The sequence below is a fragment of the Ammospiza caudacuta genome, chromosome 16 (genome assembly GCF_027887145.1).
Source record: "Ammospiza caudacuta isolate bAmmCau1 chromosome 16, bAmmCau1.pri, whole genome shotgun sequence".
NCBI lineage: Eukaryota > Metazoa > Chordata > Aves > Passeriformes > Passerellidae > Ammospiza > Ammospiza caudacuta.
This window is the reverse complement of record NC_080608.1, coordinates 15,157,753-15,180,250: the sequence shown is the minus strand read 5'-3', so window position 1 is coordinate 15,180,250 and position 22,498 is coordinate 15,157,753. Positions and strand designations below refer to the sequence as shown.

Here is a 22,498-nt window from a genome sequence, read left to right as displayed (position 1 = left end):
AAAAAGGTTCTTAAAGCTCTAAAAGTGTTTGTTTTTTTCCATTCCATTGGAATCATATTGGTTTTGTAGCATTTAACATAACTAGTATGTTGTATTATATATATGTGTATTATACTGATTGAAATTTTTAACAGATTTGTACTTTTTTTAAAATGAAAGTTGCTAGTTCTGCTTGACCAAGTAGTGCAATCATTATTTTTTTTAATGTTGTGGCTGATTTTGAGAGGGATATTCACTAATAAATGTATGATGTATACCAACACGCTGGGCCCAGCTCTTGTCTCCATGGGGGCTTGAGGGGAAGAGTGGGGGCCAGGGATGGGAAGGAGCTGCTGCAGCTGGAAGGGCCCTGGAGAGAGGCTTGGAGCAGAGCCCAGGAGAGCCCGAGGGTGGGAGCAGGACTGGTTGGCTGCTTTGCCCCAGCAGGATCTGCTTTTGAGCAGCACCACACACCCCCTCCTTCTCACCTAGCGACCCCTCACAGTTTGCACAGGGATGGGAAATTCCTCCTGGCTGCTATCCCAGGACAGCAGAGCTCCCTGGGTGGCTCCAGCCACAGCAGTGGGACACCTTCCACCTCTGCTCCATCCCAGCACTCCCATGCTGGGCCAGGGAAGGGGCTAACCCTGTGCTCCTGCCCATGAGATATTCTTTGAGATTCCTTCCACCCCCAACCATTCTTGGCTCCAGAACAGGTCACTGCAGGAACAGGCTCCCGCCCCTCTGCCCTGGGGCAGCCCTGGCAGGAACCAGCCTGACACTCCCCTCCCACACCTTTTCCACCTCCCACCTGCTCCACGAGGGCTGACCCGGCCTCATAAGCCCAGAGCTGATGCCACAGGAGGTGGCACAGCACAACGCCAGCCCTGCCGTGGCCCATGCTGGGCACTCTCTCATCTCACCCAACAGCTCCATGGGCACACAATCCCATGTGTGAGAGCAGAGGCTGAGTGTACCCCCACTCCTGGGAGCCACAAGTGCCACAGCAGCTGCCCCCCTCCCCGGGCAGGGCAGAAAGCACCAGCACAGACATGCTAGAGGCAGAGTTTATTACACTACGCAGGCTAAGAACCCTGGGCAAGGCCCCACATGGGTAAGAATCGAACCAGCTCTTTATCAAAAAGTTAATACTATAGTCAACCCCAATCTCCTTTGGTCATTACAAAGCAAGAGAAATATTAAAAGAACAGTATTTATACACAGAGGGAAGCTGAAGAGAGTCTGTCCAGCCCTTTCCCCCCACCCCAATCCCAGCACGTTCCGGTGCTCGGTCTTGTGTCTCTCAGGAGCAGCAGAGTATCAAATCTTCACAAGATGTTGGGTTGCTGGGGTTTTATTATTATTGTCATCAATAAAAGCAATAATTACCAAGAGCTGCCATTCCTGTTCCTCCCCAGGGAGGGCAGAGGGGCAACAGCAGCTCCCCCCGTGTGCCCCCCGGCGCAGGGGATGGCCGTGTGTCCTCTCGCCAGCGCACACACGGCTGGCACGGGCCATGTGGTCTCTGATCCCTCGTTTGTACGCAGTCTTTTAAAAAAAATATTGTATTATAATAATAATATGAATTTCTCTTTCCGTTTTGTGTCTTCTGGAAAAAAAAAAAAAAAAAAAAAACAACGAAAAAACAAAACAAACAAAAACAAAACCAAAAAGGAAGTGTCAATCGTCCGTGAGGTCCTGCACAAAGAGGACTTCCGTGTGGCTGAGTCCTGCCTCCTGCAGCGTCGGGGGGTTGGGCCACTCCTCTGTCGGGAGGCAGGGCAGGACACGGCGAGGGAAGTTGGCCTCAATCTGGAACTTCTCAGGGCTTTCTTTCAAGGAGAACAGGAAATCGTGGATCACCTGGGAAAGAAGCACAGAAATAATTGCCAGCTAGGGGAGCAGTGACACAGCCAGAGCGACTCCCTGGCATCTCGTGGGGGAAGGCTCCCAAATTTGCACCATCACTGCACTGTAGACCTGAGACAGCCATTTCCTTGGCACACATGAAACTAGGCTTGGCACAGAGCACCGGGGAGACCAGACTGTTTCTGACTCTTCCTACACGTTTATTTCATGGAGAGCAGTGGAATTATAATTGAATATATATCTTCTATATAATTATAGAATGTTAAGGGTTGGAAAGGACTCAAAAGATCATCTAGTCCCACCCTGCTCTTGGGAGGGACTAGAGATCATGGGCAGAGACACCTTCCAGCTTTTCAGGAGGCAAAAAAAAGCTTCTGCCACTTTTTCTGCTCTTCCAAGCTGGTGGAACCAGGCCCTATAGCACTCTCCTTACCAAGGAGCAGCTCTGCCTGCCAAGGCTCTCAGCAAAGGCCCTCATTTGGCAAGTCCAAGGGAAAAAAGCCACCTGCAAGTCTCTTTACCCATGTTCTGGAAGGCCCCTCAGCTCTGCCCCAAGCTCACCGTCAGTGACTGTGTGAAGTGGAATCGCCGCTCCACTCTGGAATCATTGGGCAGCTTGAAAATGATCTTGACGCTCTCTGGGTCATCGGGGTGTGGCTCTGGAGGAAGGCATTCTGACCTCCTCTCCTTCTCCTCCTGCAGTGTCTGCAAGGCAAGGAGGGACAGGAGCAATGGTTGTGCACTCAGCTGACCTTGGTGCCTGTCCCCTGCAGCACAGCTGCTCCAGGAGCCTCGGGAATGCTCAAGCCCCAAGCAAGACACAGCAATTCCTCCTGCAGGCCAGGAATCCCAAGGACACTGCAGCCCCTCCTGCAGCCCCTCTGCTCTCACCTGCCGCCGCCTCTCCTCTGCCAGTTTTTGCTGCTGCACTTCCTCCTCCTTCTTCTTCTTCCTCTCCCTTTCCTCCTTCTTCTTGCGCTCCTTCTCCTGGTCTGCACGCAGGGATGCCAGGTAAGCCTCGTCCTGCTGCTGCCTCAGCACTTGGGTTTGGTTCCTCTCTTCCCTGCAAACACGAGTGGGAAGTGGTCAGGGCTAACAGGCCCTGGAGTGAGGGGATGGCAGGCTGAGGGCAGGCCCGAGGGGGCAGGGACAGCCTCCAACTCACAGAAGCACACAGCAGGTAATGCCTTGGGGTACCACAAGCTCCCAAAAGGCCAAGCCAGGTCCCCACAATCCCTCACAATCAAACTGCTTCCAAGGGTGGGTAACCCTTTAAAAGGCTTCTGAACCTCTGCAGCTTGGCAGAGCTGACAGACAGCACAAGAACAATGCTCAAGATTCCTGCCTCGTACCTGAGACTCCTCCTGGTTTCATCTCCTTCAAGTAATTCCTTGCCCATTTCATACACTGGAATGTGTTACTGGGTCCCCACACAGGGCGTGGGGCAGAGGAGGGACAGACAGAAGTCAAATGGTAGGATCCTGTTTTGGATGCAACCTGTACATCCCTAAGAGTCACCAGGGACTTGTGAGGCCCCACCAGAAAAGCAGCCAGAGCTCAGCACAGCCAGCCCAGGCAGCAGCACACAGCTGTGGACACCAGCTCTCCTGCCTGCAATGCCTTTGCTCCCACTTGGATCCTACAGGTTATTGTCCAAGCTTTCCCTGCAAAGCTCCAGCATGCCAAAGGTGTGCTCCAGTTGCAGAGAACAGAGTACTCACATCCACCTTTCAGTGGTGGGACTGTGTGTGCAACACATCTGGCCTGAATGTATGCACTGATGGTGTCCCTGGTAAGAGGAGAGCCCGTGGGGCTGTGTTACGGAAGGGGAGGTGCTGAGCTGTGTGCCTACACTCGGTGTCTGAGGGAGGCAGGGCACAGAGCAGAGCCTGCCTCAGCACGGTTTGTGCTGCTGGAGCTCCGGTCCCACCGTACCTCTCCAGGCGCTCGGACACCAGGTACGTCTGGTTGGCATCCATGATGAACATGAGCTGGTTGATGAGGTCGTCAGCCTGGATGAGCCCCTCGAGCCGCCCAACCACGGTCATCCTGCGGTCCTTGAGCATGATCACGGCCAGGAACGGGTACGTGTTCTCCCGCAGCGCCTGCGACACTGAACAGGCACAAACGTCACCACCCCACACCAGGGCCACCAAGGGTACAGCACAGGGGCTCCCCATCACTGAGGGCCAAGGAAAGCACCTTCCCCACATATTCTCTCTTCCAAGGCAAAAAAGGCCTCAGGCTCCATTTTGAAAATCAAACTCTAAGTTAGCAAAGGGAGGAAATGGCTTTGGGAGCACAAAGACTGATGGGGAAAAACCCAAGCTTTCAAGTAACCAAAAAAGGCACTTTTAACTCAAGCAGGAAGGAAGTAAATGGCTCTGAATGCCTATTGAAAATGGGATAAAGCCATGGGTTTAAACTGCAGGAAAAGAAACACAGGACAAGTACATGTAAGCATTTGCTCAGGTGATTAGGGATAGCTGGACTCTAGAAGAAACTGTCACGGGGGAAATGGGAGTATGTCCATGTTGAACATTTCTGAACAAACTCAAGTTGGCTTTGCTAGAGGCAGGCTCTGTCTGAAGCAGGGAATGGAACAGATGGTGTGCTTAAGTTACTGCTCATATATGGCTGTTGAGCCCTCCTTAAAACACACATGGTATATCGTGCAACTTGGAGCCTTTGTTACCAATGGAGGCCCCCATACAAAACCACAGCAGCTCAAGGATTAAATGGAAGATCGTGGTCCCTTCCAGCTCTGCTTCCCAGGCTGTGACTCCAAAGCATTGCAGCAATGAAACAGGAATAAGTAAAAGACTGTCTCCTCAGAGAGCTGTTCTCTCCAATTGTTGATAACTGGGAGCACAACTATGGAGCAAAGAGTGACCCAAATGTAGCATTTTCCTGACCATGAAACCAGAAATGGTGAGAACAACACAGGAGCCATTAACAGAACTTTGGGAAAAGGCTCCACTTGCAGCAAATCCTTACCAAACTTCTGTCTGGCCAGGTATCAACAGCTCCCAGACACTGTGGGCTTTTGAGGAGACACAGAGATTGGCTGTGGATTAAGGTGACTGTCTCAGAAAGGGAAAGAATGCACCTAACAAGTCTTTCTTGGCCTCAGGCATCACAGGAGCCAGGGTTAAGGACAGATCTAGTTGGACACTTGTTTCTCCACTCAGTTTATCCCCAGCACACACCCACCAACTCCAACTGACAAGGCACTGAAAGCAGCCTAAATGCCCACAGCAATGAGCACAGAACTGCCCAGGAACACACAGAATAGTGGAGGTGAAGATCAGAATGTATTTCCTTGGCATCCAAACCTTTGAGATATCCCAGGAAACCAACACATGTATTCCCCCATGAAATCCTGAAATATGTTGTATTTTGTTCAAGTAGACAAGAGTGTGTTTCATGTGTAAATGTGTCAAAGAGCATCTGGCTTGTTCCAGAGGCAAGAGGGGACAGGTAAAGCCCAGGAGGGACACACTCACCTCTGTATCCCTCTGGTTTATTGGTTGAGCAAGCCCAGAAGAGCATTCTAGTGTTGATGAGGGTGATGACCTCAGGTGCACACAGTGTATTGCTGGGGGATGAGAAGAGACCATGTGAGGGCAGCTGCATTTCAAATCCAAGGACAGCTATGTGGGAAATTCTCCTACCTACCGGCAGAACTCATCTGTGTCCTGGTGGTCATCCCCGTGCAGATACACCAACAGGAAGCGCAGCTCCCGCTTGGCATCGTTCAGTGCCTTGGCAAAAGAGCAGAGCAGGTAAAGTTACACAGGATCTGGGCAAGGGGAATGCAGCAATGCAGCACCCACACGGCCTGTGAGACCCAGGCCTTTACTCTGCCACTGGAGTGCTTTGAGTGAAGCAGCAGTGGAGGATGAACCTGTCAGACCTTCTAAATGAGCCTCTGTTTAAGAGGGCTACAGGGGTGTTCTCTCATGTCCTCTCAGGTTGTGGCTTTGGGGGACACTGAACTCAGAGTGAAACTGGGTAGGCAATGACAGGGACTGACACCTGAGCTGCCTCCCCAGACTCAGCTAGCAGTGAAAAACCTCCTTCATCCCCTGAGCTTTCCCTTGGGCCTGTGCAGGACACAATCCTCAGATCACATCAAATGAAAATTCTATTACAACAGGTAATAAATAATGCTGCAAGCCTCCAAAAAACCAGACAACAAAGAAAAGAATCCCTCCCTTTCCACATCTATAGTGTCTGGATTCCACCCACCCAAGAGCATTTTTAACAAGATCACAGTTTAAATGCACAATATGCTCCCTGTTTTACTGGCACTGAGTTTTGGTAGCCCAACCATTCCACAATTACTTGAGTTTGGATTCCAGGAATGACTGGAATCATTACAGAGGAGCCTGTAAGAGCTGCAGAGGCGGTGAGCTCCATCACTGTGCAGTGTGGAGCAGACAGGCACTGACAGCTTTTCCCCAGGCACTTGGGAAGGAAGCAGTGCTGATCCAATGTCTGATGGGATGCTCTGCAGGAGACCCTTCCCTTGGCCAGGCTGAGAGCAGCTGTGCAAGAGGCACTGTCCATGGGGATGTCCCTCTTCTACAGAGAGCCCCCTCAGATTTGATATATGGCACACTCACCTCCCACAATTTCTTAGGGGGTCCCTCTTAATGTTGAGGCCCTGAACTGTTGTGAAGTTGTATTGTGATACAAGCCCAGGCAGTTAATCCCAATTTGGGGAACAGAAGGACAGACTCTGGCACAGCACACCAGTTTATAAAAACAAAGGCAGGATTACAAAGAAAAGCTGTCGGCTACAGAGTCACACAGACGGTCGAGGAACAGCCAGAGTAGCTTTGCTTTCCAACTTTGCAGGCTTGGCAAACCATCAAGCCTGGCAGACACTGGTTTCCCAGTACACTTGTTCACTAGCTCTCCATTACCCTGTTAAGAGAGTTGGGGATAAATGCTGGGCTTGTAGATGAAAAGCAATTTTGCCATGCAGGCCCTGATACCATGTGGCAAAATGATCACCCCCCAGGACCTAGGCACCAAGACATGACACTGACCTGGCTGTAAGTTCCCTGGTAGAAGACAGGGTGTATCCTCCCATATTTTTCCTCAAACATATGAATAAATGAAATAATGTCACCCACTGGGTCGGTGACCCGACTACGAGGATCAGGGCGTATAAAACGCAGAGCAAACCTAGGAAGGAAGCAAAGGACACTGCAAATTCAGCTCACTGACTTCTTGAGGCACAGGTTTTCTTTTCTACAGATAGTCACTGGGATTCATAAAGAGGAAAAAAGTCATAGCTGAGACCCTTGAACATTTATAATCTGAACCTAAACTGGCACCCACTCCAAACTGATACCACTGCTACAGAACCAGCCCCAAGTGAAGATTCATCTCATGCCAGGGATCAGTAAGGATCCAAGTTCTGTGTGATTAAACAGCTTCAGCTTCCTCTGAAGCATCAGGCATAAGCCACACCAACAGTAGGAGGTTTGAAGAATTTAGTCAAAGATGGGCTGTTAAAAGCCACACGGTTTTGTCCAGATAACTTTGAAAACTGCATTTCTGCCAATCCAGAACTAACAATTTCAGTGTACAAAGAGTTGCAGAAAGAGAACATTACACTATGAGTCCTATGAAACTGTCCTTCCTCTGAAGCTGAAACAGCTTCACTGCAAGGCAGATATCAGTGCTGTTTAGTTCTACTGATGCACAGAAGATACATTGAACTTTGGAAATATCTTTAATGGGGAAAAAAAGTAATACAACAGGGAAAATTGGCAAACCAGGGCAGATGGCAGGACTCCTGGCTATTGACCACCACTACCATTCCCTTTCCCTCTACAATGCTGTAAAGAAGACAAGAATCAGTGCTTTGGGGCAGTAAAGGGAGAAGAGACAATTGACACAAAGGGAATAAAGCAGAGGTGTTTCCAGTTTGGTTTTTGCCAAATAACGTCCAGGAATTAGGGCAGGTTAATCTGCAGCCCAGCCCAATGGGACATGATTCTGATGTTTGTCCAAGAACACCAAACAGCTGGACACTGTTTTGCAACCCCTTTGTGTGGCACTCAGACTGCAAGGCTGAGTGGAGTTAGAGATCCAATTAAACACTTCATTTACAGAGCTGCAAGCTGCTCTGTTTCTCTGCAACAAGATTTATTTCTTCCTAAACAGCATAGGAACTTCACAAGGCCACAGATAATGCCAGTTAAGGAAACAAATGGAAAATCTGCCATGAGGCTTAAAGATCTAAGTGACAGAGCTCCAGCCAAATCCCAGCTAGTGTGTTCCCTGATGCAGTCAATAAGTGAGTCAGCACAAACAAGGACTTACCTAAATATATCAAGTAACGTGTAATAGGTGAATCGGAATGGAAGCATTATGAAGTAGTAGCCCCATCCTAACAGGCCCTGCAATTACAAAGAAATAATTAATTTTCTTACCTATACAAAAAGAGTAACGGTACCAAGTCTTACAGGTGCTCGTGCAAATTTGTTTGTAAAATATTAAAGAAAGTAATACTGTATTCTAGTTAATACACATTTAAGGGGAGCTCTAAAAAGAAAAACATTATCACTGCCACATGGAAGGGACAGTCCTTTGTTCCAATTCCACTGATCTAAAGGCTTTACTACACCACAACAAGACAGGCTATGACAAAAAAAAAAAGTCCTCATACTGTGAATCACAGCATGTAGAAAATCTCCACAGCAGTAACAGAAACTGAAGGAATAGCTCTACATTTTGTTTTTGTAAGATAAAATATTTAGAAAGGAGATAAGAGCATGCAAAGAAAACAATTTCTTTCCCTGCTTTCAAGTTCTGTATTCATAGATAGTGAGCCAAGAAGCAGGACAAAATCCACTGTAAGATAACTTGCCCTTGGCTGTGGCCTTGAGACAACGTAGCTGTAGATCCTGTGGTCAGCTGTATTGACCTGCAGCGGCCGCAGCGGAGGAGGATTAAAGACACTTGGGACACCCTCTTGCTCGTTCAGTCGGTCCTGCACAGCTGCCTTTGACACAAGAAAGAGCAAAGGGAGTTTCAGGCATTGTGTGGTTTTTATACTGTGGACAGTGACAGTGGGTATTCCTTGTCCACAGCCCCAGGGCACTGGATAAGCACAGCTCCAGACAAACAGGAACCCCCAGGGCTCCCTTCCATGTGGAAAGGCTTCTCCATGGCAGCCAGCACACAGGCTCCACGGGAGGCACATCCTGTGCCACTCAAGGGATTGTTCACAGCCATAACAACTCTGCTGTGCTTGGCTGAGACCAGCTCTGCAGGTGTGTGGAGACACAGCTCTAAAGAGCTACTTGGGTAAATCCAGGGGGGAACAGATTAATCTGAGTGGTAGGGCCCCCCCCTCCCATAGAGGGCTGCATTTAATCCAGGTACTTGGAAAGTGCTGCAAGTCTCATTTTCAGTGGTACCTCTATGTTCCAGTTGTGCTGCTCCAGTGTGTGGCGACATTGGTCCATGGACTCTATGCCAGTCAAGTCCTAAAGGAGGAGAATAAAAGCAGATGAGTGCCAGAAGTGCTGCATCCTGACTGCTCTTAACAAGGCCTGAGCACATGGTAGGAGTTACCACAACACATTATCACAGTGCTCCGTTTTTAAGTGCCCTGCTCTGAGTTTAAGAGCAGAGTGACCTGCAAACACACAGGAGGCCCCAAACAGGCCTTTGCACTCTGCCAGCAGCAGCCAACTCTCAGTGTGCCCAAGGTCTGTCACTACAGCAGCACTCACCACGGTCAAGGGTTTAACACAGTACTGCCCACAGGCTTCACTCTGAAAAGATGTGCTGGGCCAATGCCCTCAAACATCTTGAACTCAAAATACTGACAAAGCAGTTCTGAAAACTCAAGATGACTGTTACTCCATTCACTGCCAGCATAAACAGAAACTAAAACCAAAACGAGCCAGGCATTACTGAAGGTGATGTTCCCAGCACCAAAGGGGAAGTAAAAAAGCACAGTAAACAGTGTAGTAAAAAAAGCAGGAACAGTCCAACACAGGGCTTGAAACAGAAAAAGTCCAAACACACTGACAAACCTCAAAGCCACTGGGTGGATTTTAGCCCTGTGCCAATCAGAATTTCTGCACAAGAGATCAAACCATTATTTGGTTATTGCAGGAAGCCACATCAGTATCTCCTGAACAGAGACAAACGTTTGCTGAAGGAACCCCCCTGTCACTGTGCCACAGACACATCTCTCCCCACTGCAGGTGCTTTAAGGCCTGAGCAGATGTGTTCCTTGCTCTCTTGAAAAGCTCCTGACAGGCTGACCAGTTAAGAATGCACTGAATTGTTTTTTTACTGGAGAAGGATGGTGCATGTATTCCCCTCCCTGCCCCCATTCATACATTCCACATGCCATTTCCACCCGAGCAACAAACACTGTGCACAAATGCCCTATTCAATCTCTGGGCTCAGTTCAAACTTTTGAGCATTTCTTGGCTTCTTTCTCACCAAATCTCCACATCACCACCTTCTCTCCAATCTACTGGGCAAAAATCATTGTTTCATTCTGCTGCACAGACCAATCAGACTGTTTAAAGCATTGTGACTGCAGAAGTTCAGAAAAAAAAAACCACTTCAAGTCACTGTTCAGTGGTGTATAAATATTTATTAAAAAGTAAGTCTGCAGCAAGCCTTGCAAGGGAACACTGCAGAACTGGATTTCACAGAAGAAATAAAGCTCAGTGAACTCAGCTGTTGCTGCTAGAATACCTTTGATTATCATGCAGTTTCATCATTTAATGTTTAGTTTAGCTATCTTTCTTTGAAGATGTGCTTCACAGAGTAAAATTTAGGGTTTGCATTCTGACTTTATTTTTTATTCAATTTATTTTGCATTCTGACTTTATTTTTTCAACCTGAATTCCTACAGCAGGCACTTCATTGTCTTTTTATAAGGACACCATTAAAGGCACCTGCAATCTACTCAATTAATTGATTTTACAGTCACAATGTGTTTATTGCAGAGCCTTAGAAGTCTTCTGATCACCACTCCCCAATATTCTGGAAATTCTGGTGGTGTTTACAAAGTTACAAGATTCAGAAGCTCATTTACACCTTTGTTTCTAAATGCCTGGATTATCTGTGAGCACTAAGAACACCACCGAGCATTCCCTCCTTTTTAAATTATGCAAAATTCTTCTGCAGTTTTAGGTCAGAAAGCAGCAGAGCTATCAACAAGCATTTAATGAGCACTGAAACACTGCAGCATTTGCAAGACCATCTGAGTTCCACAGAAACACCAGAGCCAACCAACTCCGTCCTTTTTGACCACCACAGTGACAGGCAGCTCTAGCCACTTCTCAGGGAGGTGAATTTCCTTTTACTTTTTTTTTCCTTAGCATCTTAATTCAGCTGCTCTCAACTCCAACCAGAAGTGACAAAGCCACTCCAAGCAGCTCCTGCCACTTGTCTGACCAATGAGGCTGAACAATTAAACACTGCAGGAACAGCTGCCAGCACAGGCAGCTTTTAACACTCGGTACCTTGCTGGCTGCTACTCTGATGTGCTCCGCTGGATTTAGCACAGCTGCACCAGGCTCCGGGAGAGACAGCAGGGCTCAGAATGACCCACACCCGATGGGAGGAATGGCAGCACCACAGTTCAACTGCCACTTCAGACAGCTCTTGCTGGCAAACGCTGATACTGGTCATTATCACCCCCAGGGCATTCCTACGGCCCCTGCTTCACCAAGTCATGGAAACAGATCAGAAACTTGAAACTCCACATTATTTCCACTGCCTCAGCATCTCTGGTGAACTTTGATCAGCTGCAAACTAACATACATGGCCAACCAGCACATGCTTAGTATCATCAGGGCTAAGAGAATAACCAGCATCTTCAAACCTTGCTGCTCTCACCTCTTATTAGCTGTCTTTAGGAGCATGGATCTCACAGACATAATAAGTAGTTAAAATTAGTCCCATTAAACCAGCACTCTCAAACCTTCCAATAAATCCAAGCTCAACACAGTGGCTAATATTTCTAAAACAAAATATTAAATTCCACAAATGCCAGAAAAGTTCAACAGTGCCTTCTCGACCACCACACAAAGCAAGTGTTATTGTAAAGCATCAGGAAGATTTTGCTGGAGGTAATGATTTGTATCTCTCACCTTTGAGACTGCTCAGAATCTTCTCAATACTGAAGCAGTGGAAAGCACAATTTCATGCTTCAAAAGTAAAGGAATACCCTGAGTGGACAGAGGCTGTAAACTGGACTGACAAAAGCGTTGCCTCCACAGATCCGCAGCACAGGAGATGCAAACCCACAGCGCTGCCTGGCACTGCTCTTCCCTCCCAACCCACTGCCAAATCCAGAGAATTACCTTCCAAGGGTAAAGAACATCTGAGCTCTAACTGGAAAATGCCTTAACCAAGAGTTTCTCATTGCATATTACAGCAAATGCCTTTCTGAGGGTTGTGATCGATTCACTGAGTGGGAAAGCTGCCTGGAGTTTCATGTTTCCCCCTTCCCCTAAATCAGAGCCATATCCAGCCTTGAGCATTCTGTTTTCCCCAGCTGAAGTCAGAGATTATGAGTGCCAACTCTCTTGCAAATAACACTCCATTACTTCACATTAGCATATTACAATATCAGACATCAGCCCAAGTGTAATGGGCACAGATCAATAACCAGATCCTAGAAAAGCTGCTCTGCTGCTTCTTCCATCTCCCAAATGAATCACATCTCCACAGCTTTCCTGAACTGTTCACAGCAAACTCCTCTCTCCAAATGTCAGGACAGCAAGGTCTTGACAGATGAAAAATTGAGTGCTTTTATTCCCTTACATTATTAGCCAGCTCTCTGGCAGTAAATGGGAGGCTGAAAGCATGCGAGAGGCTTTGTTGCTTTCATTTCAAGTTTATCCCAGTTTTTTCTACTGTTTTATTCCCTTTACTAAGCTGCCCCAGCATGGTGCAGAGAGCTGCCCTGTCCCAGCCCTGCCCACGAGAAGGAAGCTGCTGGTTTCAGCTTTCTGCCAGCACAGCTGTTTGTATGAGCAGTACAGAAGCCAGCACACAAACAGCAGTGGGATTAACGCAGAGCAGGCACTAACACAGAGCTGTGCCCCACAGCTCAGGCAGGACAGGACAGCACTTTCACCTCTGCCTGGAGAGGTGCACACTGCAGCAGGGGCAGGATAAACAGCTCAGGGTAACAGCATTTCCCCCCAAGAGCTGTTTGCTGGGTGAGCAGCAGTCCTTGCTCAGTGCTTCCCTCCCTTTGCATCTCAGTTTCACTGAGGGCCTTTCTATTCCTTACCTCATCCTTGCCATCCTGCCTTCTTTCCTGGCGTGCTCTGCTGCTCTCAGCACAGTGCAGGGGGACAGACCCTTCTGTGGAAGGGCAGGGCTCTGTCACCATGGAATGCTGCACAGCCACATCACAAAGTGGGAAATTATCCTTGAAAACACTGAAATGTTTGTTCCCTGCAAAGTCAGCAGGGATCCCCGAAGGCTTTCCGAGCTGACTTGTAGCAATGTACAAATTATTTTAATGACACTTATTTAATCTCTCCAAACACCTCATTCTTCCTATTGAAGTCTGAGAAAAAGAATCTCTTCCAAGAGGACTGATTTACTTTTGAGCAAGCAGCAGGACTCACAGCTGAGCCCTTCTCAGCTAGGTGGGACACATCAGAGGAGAGGGAATCACCAGTGGGGGCTGCCATTAGCCCTGGAGGGAGCTGATCCAACACACCCCAGAGGAGGGAGGATCCTGGCTGGCATCCAAGCCTTCTGGACCACAGCTTTCACATCTGGCTCTGCACAGCAGTGGTCTAAATGAAAAAATGTCTCCCCTTGACACCCTGAGGAGTGTTTCCCTGTGCCTCAAAGCAGAGCTTGACAGGAAGCTGGACTAAAGCATGAATTCCTCCTTCTGGTTTCTTGGCAGCCCTCTGTCCATGACAACACCAGGCAGCATTGGGAAATAGGATTATTTCACTTCCCAGCTGCCCACAGGGGTTTGAAAACAGCAGCAGAGGCAGTGGTGTGAGCAGCTGGTGCTACCTGTCCAGATCAAGCAGAGGAGCAAGAACCAGGATCTGTCACAGCAAGAGAATGGGACATTGACACGTGCCAAACCCTCACCAGGCAGCACAGGGACAGCAATGGCTGCCACTGCTCTGTGCCTTCAGTCTGTATTTAATCTGACTGCCCAAAGAGCTCAGTGTGCAGGAGCCTTAGAGGGGACATCTGTAAAACAAGTTTCCTCCTGGGTCCAGTCACAGGAAAACAGCTCAGCACAGTAATTAAGTCAGGGGCTGTGAATCAGGTGAAGGCTGGGGAAGTCAATGAGTGGATGATGAACACCTGCACTGGGTCACCTGGGGAAGGCAGGGCCAGATGCCTCTGAGCCCCTTTAAATCTACAGTTACACCAAACTTCCAATGCACAGCCTTAAAAGATAATGTATAGCAACAAAAGCAGACAAAGCACTCTTTAAAGTGATCGTGGTATTTGTAAAAGAACTGCAATCCAAGGGATGCCACATGGTGTCCTACAGCTCAGAAACAAACCCAAGACACCTGAAGGTAATTTTCATAGCTCAGCACGTTTAGTTACTAATCACTGAGCAACCTTAGGAATTTCAGCTGCCCAGCGCTGTTTTCTCCCGAATAAACCACATCTTCAGACTGTGTTTGTGATCATTCATCTGCCACACAGCCCCGGGCCTCGCAAAGCAAAGGTTAAGCGACCTTGCCTGCGTTGTGTAGCAGACACAGATTAGATCATTACAGTCTCCAGCGGCGTTACCCAATCGTGAGGGGCAGGAACCATGTTCCACAGAAACCCACTGCATAACTCTGCCTCGGTGCCAGGAAAGGCTCTCCAGCTACGACAAGGAAAATTTTCAGACTAATTAAAATGGCCGGGACTTACCAAGGAGTTTTTCCTGCAAGGAGTGTACTGAGCAGGCAGCTCTCAATTAGCCATGACAGAACATCGCCCCAAAGAAGCGTTAAGGGCACGGAAATCTCACTCACCCTGGCCAGGACTGGGCCCACAGGTGTCTCTCCTCCCACCGTCCCCTCACGCCCAGCTCGACACCCCTCTCCAGGACGGGCCTATCCGGCTCCGTGAGCCCCGTACCCCCCAGCGCGGGCGGGGCGGGCCCAGCTCAGCCCGTTCCGTGTCCATGCACCGCCTCCCCCGCTCTCGCCGGCCGGCGCGGGCCCCCCGGGACGCGGCACCTGGAACTGCAGCAGCTTCTCGGTCTGTTCCGCCGTCAGCTCCCGTTCCTCAGGCGCCGCCATTTTGCTGCCGCCTCTGACCCGCCGCTCCGTCACTCTCCGGAAGTGACGTCGGCCGGCCCCACTTCCACCCCAGCCCCGCGCGGCGCGGCCAATGGCTGTTTATCGGCCACGGCCGGAACTGCCGCGCCGCATTCCGGACACAACCGAAGCGCTCTAGGGCCTGTCCGGAGATGCCCGAATCCCATCGGCGGCGCTGGCCGCTCTCGGGTGTCCCCGGCGGGCGCACGTAAAGTTCCGAAGTGTGCCGAGCACCGCTCGGGTGTTCCCGGCGGACAAACGAGGAGTTCCGAAGCGTGCTAAGGGCTGCTCGGGTGTTCCCGGAACAGGCCGGGGATGAGGGGGCAGCCTGTTGCTGTGGGAGCGGGCCCTGAGTGGGGGGATATGAGCCGAAGACCCCCAGGAGCTGGCTGTGTTCCCGTCACCGCGGGGGCTGCCGGACACCGAGTGGGTCCTGTCCGGGCACCTCCAGTCCCGTAGCGTGGGTCTTGCCCGCTACCTCCGGTCCCCCAGGGTGGGTACTGGCCGGCACCCCTCGTCCCGCTGGGCCGCCCGTGTGCCGGGCCCAAGATGGCGGCGGCCGCTAAGATGGAGGAGGCTGTGAGGGGCCCCGCTCCCACCCGCAGCTACGAGCGCCCGCGTGAGGGGTCGGTGCGGCGGGACCGCGGCCAGTCGAGCCCTAGGGGAGGCAGGCGCGCAGCCCCGGCTCCCCGTGCCCGCTGCGGCTGGCGGGGAGGCGGGACGCGCCAGCGGGCCCGCCCCGGCGCTGATGTCAGCGCGGCCGCCCCGCCCGCCGCCGCAGTGACAGCGACAGCTCCGCCCGGGCGCAGTCGGGCCCAGCCCAGCCGAGCCGCGCAGCCGGACCGGGAGGGGCGCGGGCGGGCCGGTCATGGCCGACGACTTCGGCTTCTTTTCCTCATCCGAGGGCGCTGGCGCCGAGGAGGACCCGGCCGCCGCCTTTCTGGCCCAGCAGGAGAGCGAGATCGCGGGCATCGAGAACGATGAGGGCTTCGGGCCGACCGACGGCGAGGCGGCCGCCGCCCCGGGCGGGCAGGCGGCCCCGCCGGAACAGGGTGAGCACGCCCGCGGGGGCCGCCCGGCCGCGCTCCCGCTGGCTGCGGGCGGGCTCCCGACCTTGTGGGGTAACGGAGGGCTGTCCCCCTTCTGCCGCGAAGGCAGGGAAGCGTCCTCCGGGCCGCATCCACGCGGGGCTGCGGTCCCCGGGGGATCCACAGCATCCCCGGTGGGTGATGGGGTCTGTGCGGCATCTCATGGGCCGGTGGCGGGGTGACTCTGTGGGCCACGCTGGCATCCTAGCCAGGGTCATCTGGGCCTTTGCTTGTGCCCAAAGGACTTCTCGAGCCTCGGGGATGTGGGGTGAACCCTGAGCTGGGATGTGCCAGCCGTGGGGGGATTTCTCCCCCTTGTGCTGGGTTTTCCGGGTTGAATGGACTCCCGACTCCATATTTCAGTGCTCCCAGCTATGGCAGTGTAAAAGGCATCCAGGCGGCACTGAGGAGCAGTGACAGCCTTGTCACTGTCCCCACAGACAGGAGCGCCCTTTGGGATGCAAAATGGAAGACATTGCCATTGGGAACGTTGTGGTCCCGGGCCCTGCAGGTAGAATGTGCTAATTCTGCTCTCTTGTGTCTCCAGTCTGCAGGGGCTTTGGCATCTGCTCTCTGTATGGACATGGGGGCACTGTTGCCACAGGGCTCTGACTCCTTCCCCTAACCCAGCCCCACAGGGTCTCCTCGTGCTGTCTGTGGAGCAGTGGTTGCAGAGCTCTGCACACAGGGCCATGGAGGCAGATCTGGGCCTGGGGAGGTGTTGTCAGCCACAGTGATAAATGCAGTTAGACAGGCTGGAGCTGGGTGTAGTCATGGGGCTGAGCACTTTGGGGACAGTGCTGGCCTGGGTCTGTGCCTGCAGCTGGCTGGCCAGGAGAAGCCCTGTGGTCACTGGGGAAAGCTCAGGGCCTGGGGCGTGAATCCTTCAGAGCCTTTTCTCTCCTGGCAGCAGAGAGTCCCCTGCCTGGGCTGGCTTTGTGCCCCAGGTGTGCAGCTCTCTGGGGCTGTGCAGGTAGATGGGTGCCTCATTACCAACCCTAACCCTGCAGCTCATCCCAGGTGGGCTCCCAGGACCTGGGCCTGCAGGCATGCCCTCCTGTCCTGGTGGAGCACAAGGAGTGTTTCCATGGGCCGTGTCCCTGGAGAGTTGCCTTGGCACTTGGCCGGCAGCTCTGGCATCAGCTGTGTCCATCTGCAGGTTTGGCTTGGTCAGGTTGTGTTTCTACAGTCAGAGCAGCAGCCTGTGTCAGTCTTCTGCTGGAGCAGTTTCCCTAATCTTCAGATAAGATTAAATACCAGTGAAAACACCATAAAGACATAATACTTGCAGAAGTTTGTGTGGGAGAGTGAGAGGTGCTTGCTGAATCCCACCAAGGCCAGGACAGTGGGAGGGTGTTGTGCCATGGGTGTGCTGGGCTGAAAAAGGCACAGACAAACTCCCAGGAGCTGATTTGATGTAGTTTCATGGACACCAGCCCCTCTGGGATTACCTGCAGCTGCCATAGTTGTGTTTTTCCTTTTTCTCGAGCAGGTTTTCAGAATGGAGGAGCCACTGTCAATGGAGATGTCTTTCAGGTGAGAGCTCAGCCTTTTGCTGGCCCAGGGCTGCTAAGGAACATTGGGTGGGTATGGGGCCAGCAATTTGTTGTTCTGCCCCCAGCATTGACTGGAGTTTGCTATCCAGCTGCAGAACAGCTACGGTGCTCCTGGAAAGGTCTGGGTCTCCCGTGGGAGTCCTGGCTGCTCCATTCTCTTTGAAGAGAAGATGTGTCCCACCTGCCATGATCTGCCCCACATCTGTTTGCAGGTGGCTTGTGCCATGAAGGAGTGCCTGGGCCCTAAGAGCAGGTGACAAATTGCCCATTCCTCAAGAAGTCCCCTTTCTCCAGCCTGGGTAGCTTCTGGAGGCCTCTGGGGCAGGCAGGACCATCTCTTGACAGGCCAGAAACAGGATAGGGCTGCCATGGGACTTGGATCTCCCATGAAAACCACTTGCCCTGTGGCCAGGGGCCTTTTGGGGGAACCCACCTGGATCTCAAATCACTTTGGGAGCCTGAAGCCCAGCTCTGCTGTCAGCAGTGCCAGCCTCTCACTAGCCTATCACCCCACTTTGTACCCAGCAGTGGAGCATATGCCCTGCCCAGGCGTGGTTTACAGGATGATAATCGCATCAGGAATGAGACAGACTTAATTAGATTGAGGATCTTGGAAGAAAGCTGTAATCCCATTGCAGAGCTTGGTGTCAGACTGGGCATGTGGCCAGTGGAAGGTGTTAAGGGAGGTGCTGGGCCTGACAGGGCCCTCAGCTCAGACGTGAGGGAAGCAGCTCAGTCCAGGAGCTGCCTGGGCCCCAGTGAGGGCCAGGAATCCCTGGGGAGCAGTTCCAAGGCTGGTGTCTGCCCTGTGCCCTGGGGCTGCCCGGAGGATACAAGAGCTATGGTGGCAGTGAGCAGCAAGTCAAGGAGGGAATTGCTGGGACAGCTTCAGGTGACAGAGCCTGAGGCTGGGCTTGAGCAGCACTTTGGGAACGCTGTCCCACATGTCCCAAGCTGTCACCCTTCCTGCTTCCTGTCTTGGCTTGTCAGTGCTGGGAGTGTGGAGTCCTGACTGCTGCCAGCCCTTAGAGGTGGCTGGGCTGGGCTCTTGGGGACACTGGTGCTGATGGTGAGGTGCTCGTGTGCCGCAGGAGTCCAACGGCCCCACGGATGCCTACGCAGCCATAGCCAAGGCCGACCGGCTGACCCAGGAACCCGAGAGCATCCGCAAGTGGAGGGAGGAGCAGAAGAAGCGCCTGGAGGAGCTGGGTGAGACCCAAGGCCCTTTGTAGCCCCCTGTGCTTGTGGCACCTTGTGACATGGCAGTCAGGGCCCTTGGGGTACCTCACCTCTTGGTGACCCTGCTGCATCCCAGAGGTCTTGTGCCCCTGCCAAAGATCTCTCATCCTTGGGGCTGTGGTGCTTTTTGGCCAGTATTGGTGGGGACTGGGGATGGGTCTGAGGGGCTGCAGCTGTCCTGCCTGCCAAGGGGCTGCTCAGCACACCCAGCAGGTGCCAGTGTGGCTGATGGGCTCTGTGTCACTCGGGCATTAGATGCGGCATCGAAGGTGACTGAGCAGGAATGGCGTGAGAAGGCCAAGAAGGACCTGGAGGAGTGGAACCTGCGTCAGAATGAGCAGATGGAGAAGAACCGAGCAAACAACAGGTATGTTGTGGTCAGCATGGCCAAAAGGACTGTCTGCTTCCCTGGGATGTTTGAGGGCCTCTTTGCCCACAGTGGGGTCCAGCCCTGCAGGGACAGAGCCTTGCCAAGCAAGGGGAGAGTTCCCAGGTCTTGGAGTGGCTCTGGTGGCTGTGCAGAGCCACTCTGGCTGGAACCACACTGGGATCACCCTGGGATCTCGGTGCCTCCTGCCCCTGCATGGGGCTCGCAGGGGGGCAGGGTTGGGCTCCAGGTTCTCCTGGTGTGCTGAAGTGTGTGGGTGACTCTTTGGGAGGACTAACCCCCTCTGTTCTCTCTTTCTAACCCTCTGCCTGCCTGTCGCTCCACTCCGCTCCACTCTCTCTCTCTCTGTGCCCGGGGCTAGGATCGCTGACAAAGCCTTTTACCAGCAGCCGGACGCCGATGTCATTGGCTACGTGTATGTGCCTCTTACAGACCCTATCCTGCCCCAAAGGCTCTGGGGGTCCTGGCCCCAGCACTGCCTGCCCAGCCAAGGGAAGGGGGGATGCTGGGAGGTGGCATCACCACTGGCCTGGTGAGGTACCAGAGGGAGGATGATGCAGCTGAGCGTCTCCAAATGGTGGAGTTTTAGGAGATGAGTGGAGCTCCTAGAAATATCTCTATGGGAGCTGGTTGAAGATGCATAGCCATGGGTTCTTATGCCTCTTTTTGGGGATGGCTCTATGGGGGTGAAGTCTTGGGAGCAGGCAGATACTCCTGCGCCCCTGGATGAGCAATGTTTTGGGTGAGTGCAGCCAAAGGCAGACTTGAGCATCGTGTGTCTCTTGGTCCCAGAGAACACTGAGCTCATCAGCTGGAGTAAAGGGACAGGAAGCAGGGACACAAGGGTTTTTAAGACAGAAGGAAGAATCTCCTTGGAAAGGGGTCTGCCAGTGACAACCCTCAATATCTTTGCAGGGCCTCGGAGGAAGCATTCCTGAAGGAGTCGAAGGAGGAGACCCCAGGCTCTGAGTGGGAGAAGGTGGCCCAGCTGTGTGACTTCAACCCCAAGAGCAGCAAGCAGAGCAAGGATGTCTCGCGGATGCGCTCGGTGCTCATCTCCCTCAAACAGACGCCCCTGTCCCGTTAGCTGTGCCTGGCACAGCTGGGAGCACAGCGGGCATGGCTGGGCTCACTGAGCCAGGTGGCTTCAGGGACTGGCCCAGGAAGGGCCTCCCACCCCCTGCTCCGTGATCTGCGCCTCGGCTGTGCTCGAGTCACTGGTTGTATAACTCTCCCCATGGTTTTCCTTTGCTTAAAAGGTGCATTGGTCTCTTTTTACACTTATTTATAAATCACTGTGGCATTTCCCCGGGAAGTGGCACTGGGTGGCAGAGCTGAGTTAGTGGGGAAGTCCCAGCCCAGGCTCTTCAGGAGTTTATGTCTGAGGGCCTGGCTAAATGAGCAGAAATATCCCATCTTGTGTTCCCCACTTCAGCCCTGTGCTGGGAATAAACCTGCCTGCAGCTGTCCTGGCAGCCCCATGTATAGGCTTCAGTCCTGATCCCAATGGGATCCTGGGCTGCTGTCTGCCTTTCCCATGGGATTTAGAGCAGAGCTGGAGCAGGGTTGGGAGGGCGAAGAAACAGCCCTGGCTTGTCTCCACACGGCTGGGTCCTGCAGGGAGCATGGCTGCAGCACTGCCAGACTGGCAGGGACTGAGGAATGTGAGTACAGGTGCCCAGGTTGGGCCTGGACTGCCAGTGGCTGCCCCAAGCCCATCAGAACTCTGCCCAGCCTGGCTATGCCCTGAAACGTTGGTGCAGCTCCAGTGTCCATGTCCCATCCATCCTGCAGTGCTGGCAGCACAGTGGTGTGGGCCACTGGGAGGGACTGTGGAGTGTTCAGGATGTTTCCTCTCCTTCCCCTATGAACACCAGCAGTTGGGAATGTGGGATTCCAGGCTTTGGGGGACCCTTGGCTTTGCTCTGCTCCTTCCCTTGCTACCAGAAAGGGAGATGGAGGCTGTGTAATTGCAGGGAAGGAGGTAGGAAGGTCCAGCTGCTGTGGGGCAGGTCAAACCCCCATCTTCCTAACCTAGGGACCCAGAGCAGGGTTGGGCAGAGTTCTGGTGCTGGGGCTTGTACTGGCCCTGGGAACAACCTGCACATCTGTCTGCAGTTGCTCTGCCCCCTGGCTTTGCCCACGAAAGGCAGTGTGGGGAGATGCCTCAGTCCTGCTCCCTGCTCAAACTTTTTCTCCTCTGCTTGGCAGGGATAGCACCAGTCCTGGGAACCTGCACAACTCCTGGGCAGCAGGAGAGGGACAGCCTTGAGCAGTTGCTCTGGGTCTGGCCTGTTGAAGGCTTGGGAAGGGCTTGCAGCAGGTTGGGAGGACGTAGAGCAGAGCCCACAAACATTCACTTGAGCCCTTCTGCAGAGCCCTGCTCAGCTGGAAATCGAGTGTGCAGAGCTCTCCTGCCCTGCAGCTATGGCTCCAGGGCCAGAATGTCACCACTCCTGCTGCTGCAGCTGTGGGGTGCCTGGGCACCCAGGGCTCTGGGGCATGATCTCACCAGTGGGCTGGGAAGGTAAAAGGGTGTGTAGGGAATCACTTGCTGTTGTGTGTTGGGACTGTGCCCCCTGCCCATAGGGCTGATCATTCCTGCTCGGCCCCCTGAGCTCCAGCATGCGTAGGCAGCTCTGCTGTGCTGCACGACACCTGGGGACTCAGCTCCTGCCTCAGCCTTGCATTGCAGAGCAGCAGGAAGCACCCCTGGCTACTTGTGGGGGACACTGTGCCCCCTGTGCTCTGTCCCTCCAGCCCTGCAGGCAGCTGGGCCCCTGGGTGCCTCAGCTGCCATGTGCTCCGTGTCAGGCCGGGGCAGCTCTCGGGGAGCCGTGCCCACAGCTGTTCTACATCCCCTCAGCTTTGGTATCTGTGACTGTCCAAATTACCTGTTACAATAAACCAACATCTCCAATCCTACAGGGCACTGTTGTATTTCTGCATTAGGGATGCACGCTGTGTTTAGGAGAACCTACAGCCATGAAGCCTCGTGTGGAAAGGATGGGGCTGGAAGAGGAACATCCTTCAGGAAAAAAAAGTGAGAGGAAGGCCAGAGGGGGA

General features: G+C 52.7%; 2 protein-coding genes across 4 annotated transcripts; one reads left to right on the top strand and one right to left on the bottom strand.

Moving 5' to 3' along the window:
- Positions 1-1,617: 1,617 nt before the first annotated feature.
- FAF2 (Fas associated factor family member 2) lies at positions 1,618-15,704 on the bottom strand. 2 transcript variants are annotated; one of them, XM_058815361.1, is made up of 11 exons: positions 15,081-15,704; positions 9,291-9,359; positions 8,738-8,872; positions 8,191-8,267; positions 6,906-7,044; positions 5,527-5,612; positions 5,355-5,446; positions 3,784-3,961; positions 2,740-2,911; positions 2,410-2,553; positions 1,618-1,842 (listed from the first exon to the last, which is right to left on the bottom strand). In XM_058815361.1, exons 1-11 carry the CDS (start codon positions 15,141-15,143, stop codon positions 1,660-1,662), a joined length of 1,338 nt encoding a protein of 445 aa, XP_058671344.1. In that variant the 5' UTR covers positions 15,144-15,704; the 3' UTR covers positions 1,618-1,659. The 2 variants fall into 2 exon arrangements, with proteins under 2 accessions (XP_058671344.1, XP_058671346.1); XM_058815363.1 differs by lacking the exon at positions 15,081-15,704 and adding an exon at positions 11,367-11,494.
- A 258-nt stretch (positions 15,705-15,962) lies between these two features.
- Positions 15,963-22,349, top strand: CLTB (clathrin light chain B). Of its 2 annotated transcripts, XM_058815644.1 has the most exons (6): positions 15,963-16,213; positions 17,742-17,785; positions 18,897-19,014; positions 19,300-19,411; positions 19,794-19,847; positions 20,348-22,349. In XM_058815644.1, exons 1-6 carry the CDS (start codon positions 16,030-16,032, stop codon positions 20,517-20,519), a joined length of 684 nt encoding a protein of 227 aa, XP_058671627.1. In that variant the 5' UTR covers positions 15,963-16,029; the 3' UTR covers positions 20,520-22,349. The 2 variants fall into 2 exon arrangements, with proteins under 2 accessions (XP_058671627.1, XP_058671628.1); XM_058815645.1 differs by lacking the exon at positions 19,794-19,847.
- The last annotated feature ends 149 nt before the right edge of the window (positions 22,350-22,498 follow it).

What these genes read in the sequence shown, in the direction of transcription:
- FAF2 (XM_058815361.1), bottom strand. Translation starts at nt 15,143, where the DNA reads ATGGCGGCGCCTGAGGAACGGGAGCTGACGGCGGAACAGACCGAGAAG. An exon ending in TCTCAAGGCCACAGCCAAGG is followed by an intron (nt 8,268 to 8,737) that starts GCAAGTTATCTT and finishes TTGTAATTGCAG; the next exon opens with GGCCTGTTAGGATGGGGCTA. An exon ending in TAAACCAGAGGGATACAGAG is followed by an intron (nt 3,962 to 5,354) that starts GTGAGTGTGTCC and finishes GTGCCTGTTCAG; the next exon opens with TGTCGCAGGCGCTGCGGGAG.
- CLTB (XM_058815644.1), top strand. Translation starts at nt 16,030, where the DNA reads ATGGCCGACGACTTCGGCTTCTTTTCCTCATCCGAGGGCGCTGGCGCC. An exon ending in TCAATGGAGATGTCTTTCAG is followed by an intron (nt 17,786 to 18,896) that starts GTGAGAGCTCAG and finishes CGTGTGCCGCAG; the next exon opens with GAGTCCAACGGCCCCACGGA. An exon ending in AAGAACCGAGCAAACAACAG is followed by an intron (nt 19,412 to 19,793) that starts GTATGTTGTGGT and finishes GCCCGGGGCTAG; the next exon opens with GATCGCTGACAAAGCCTTTT.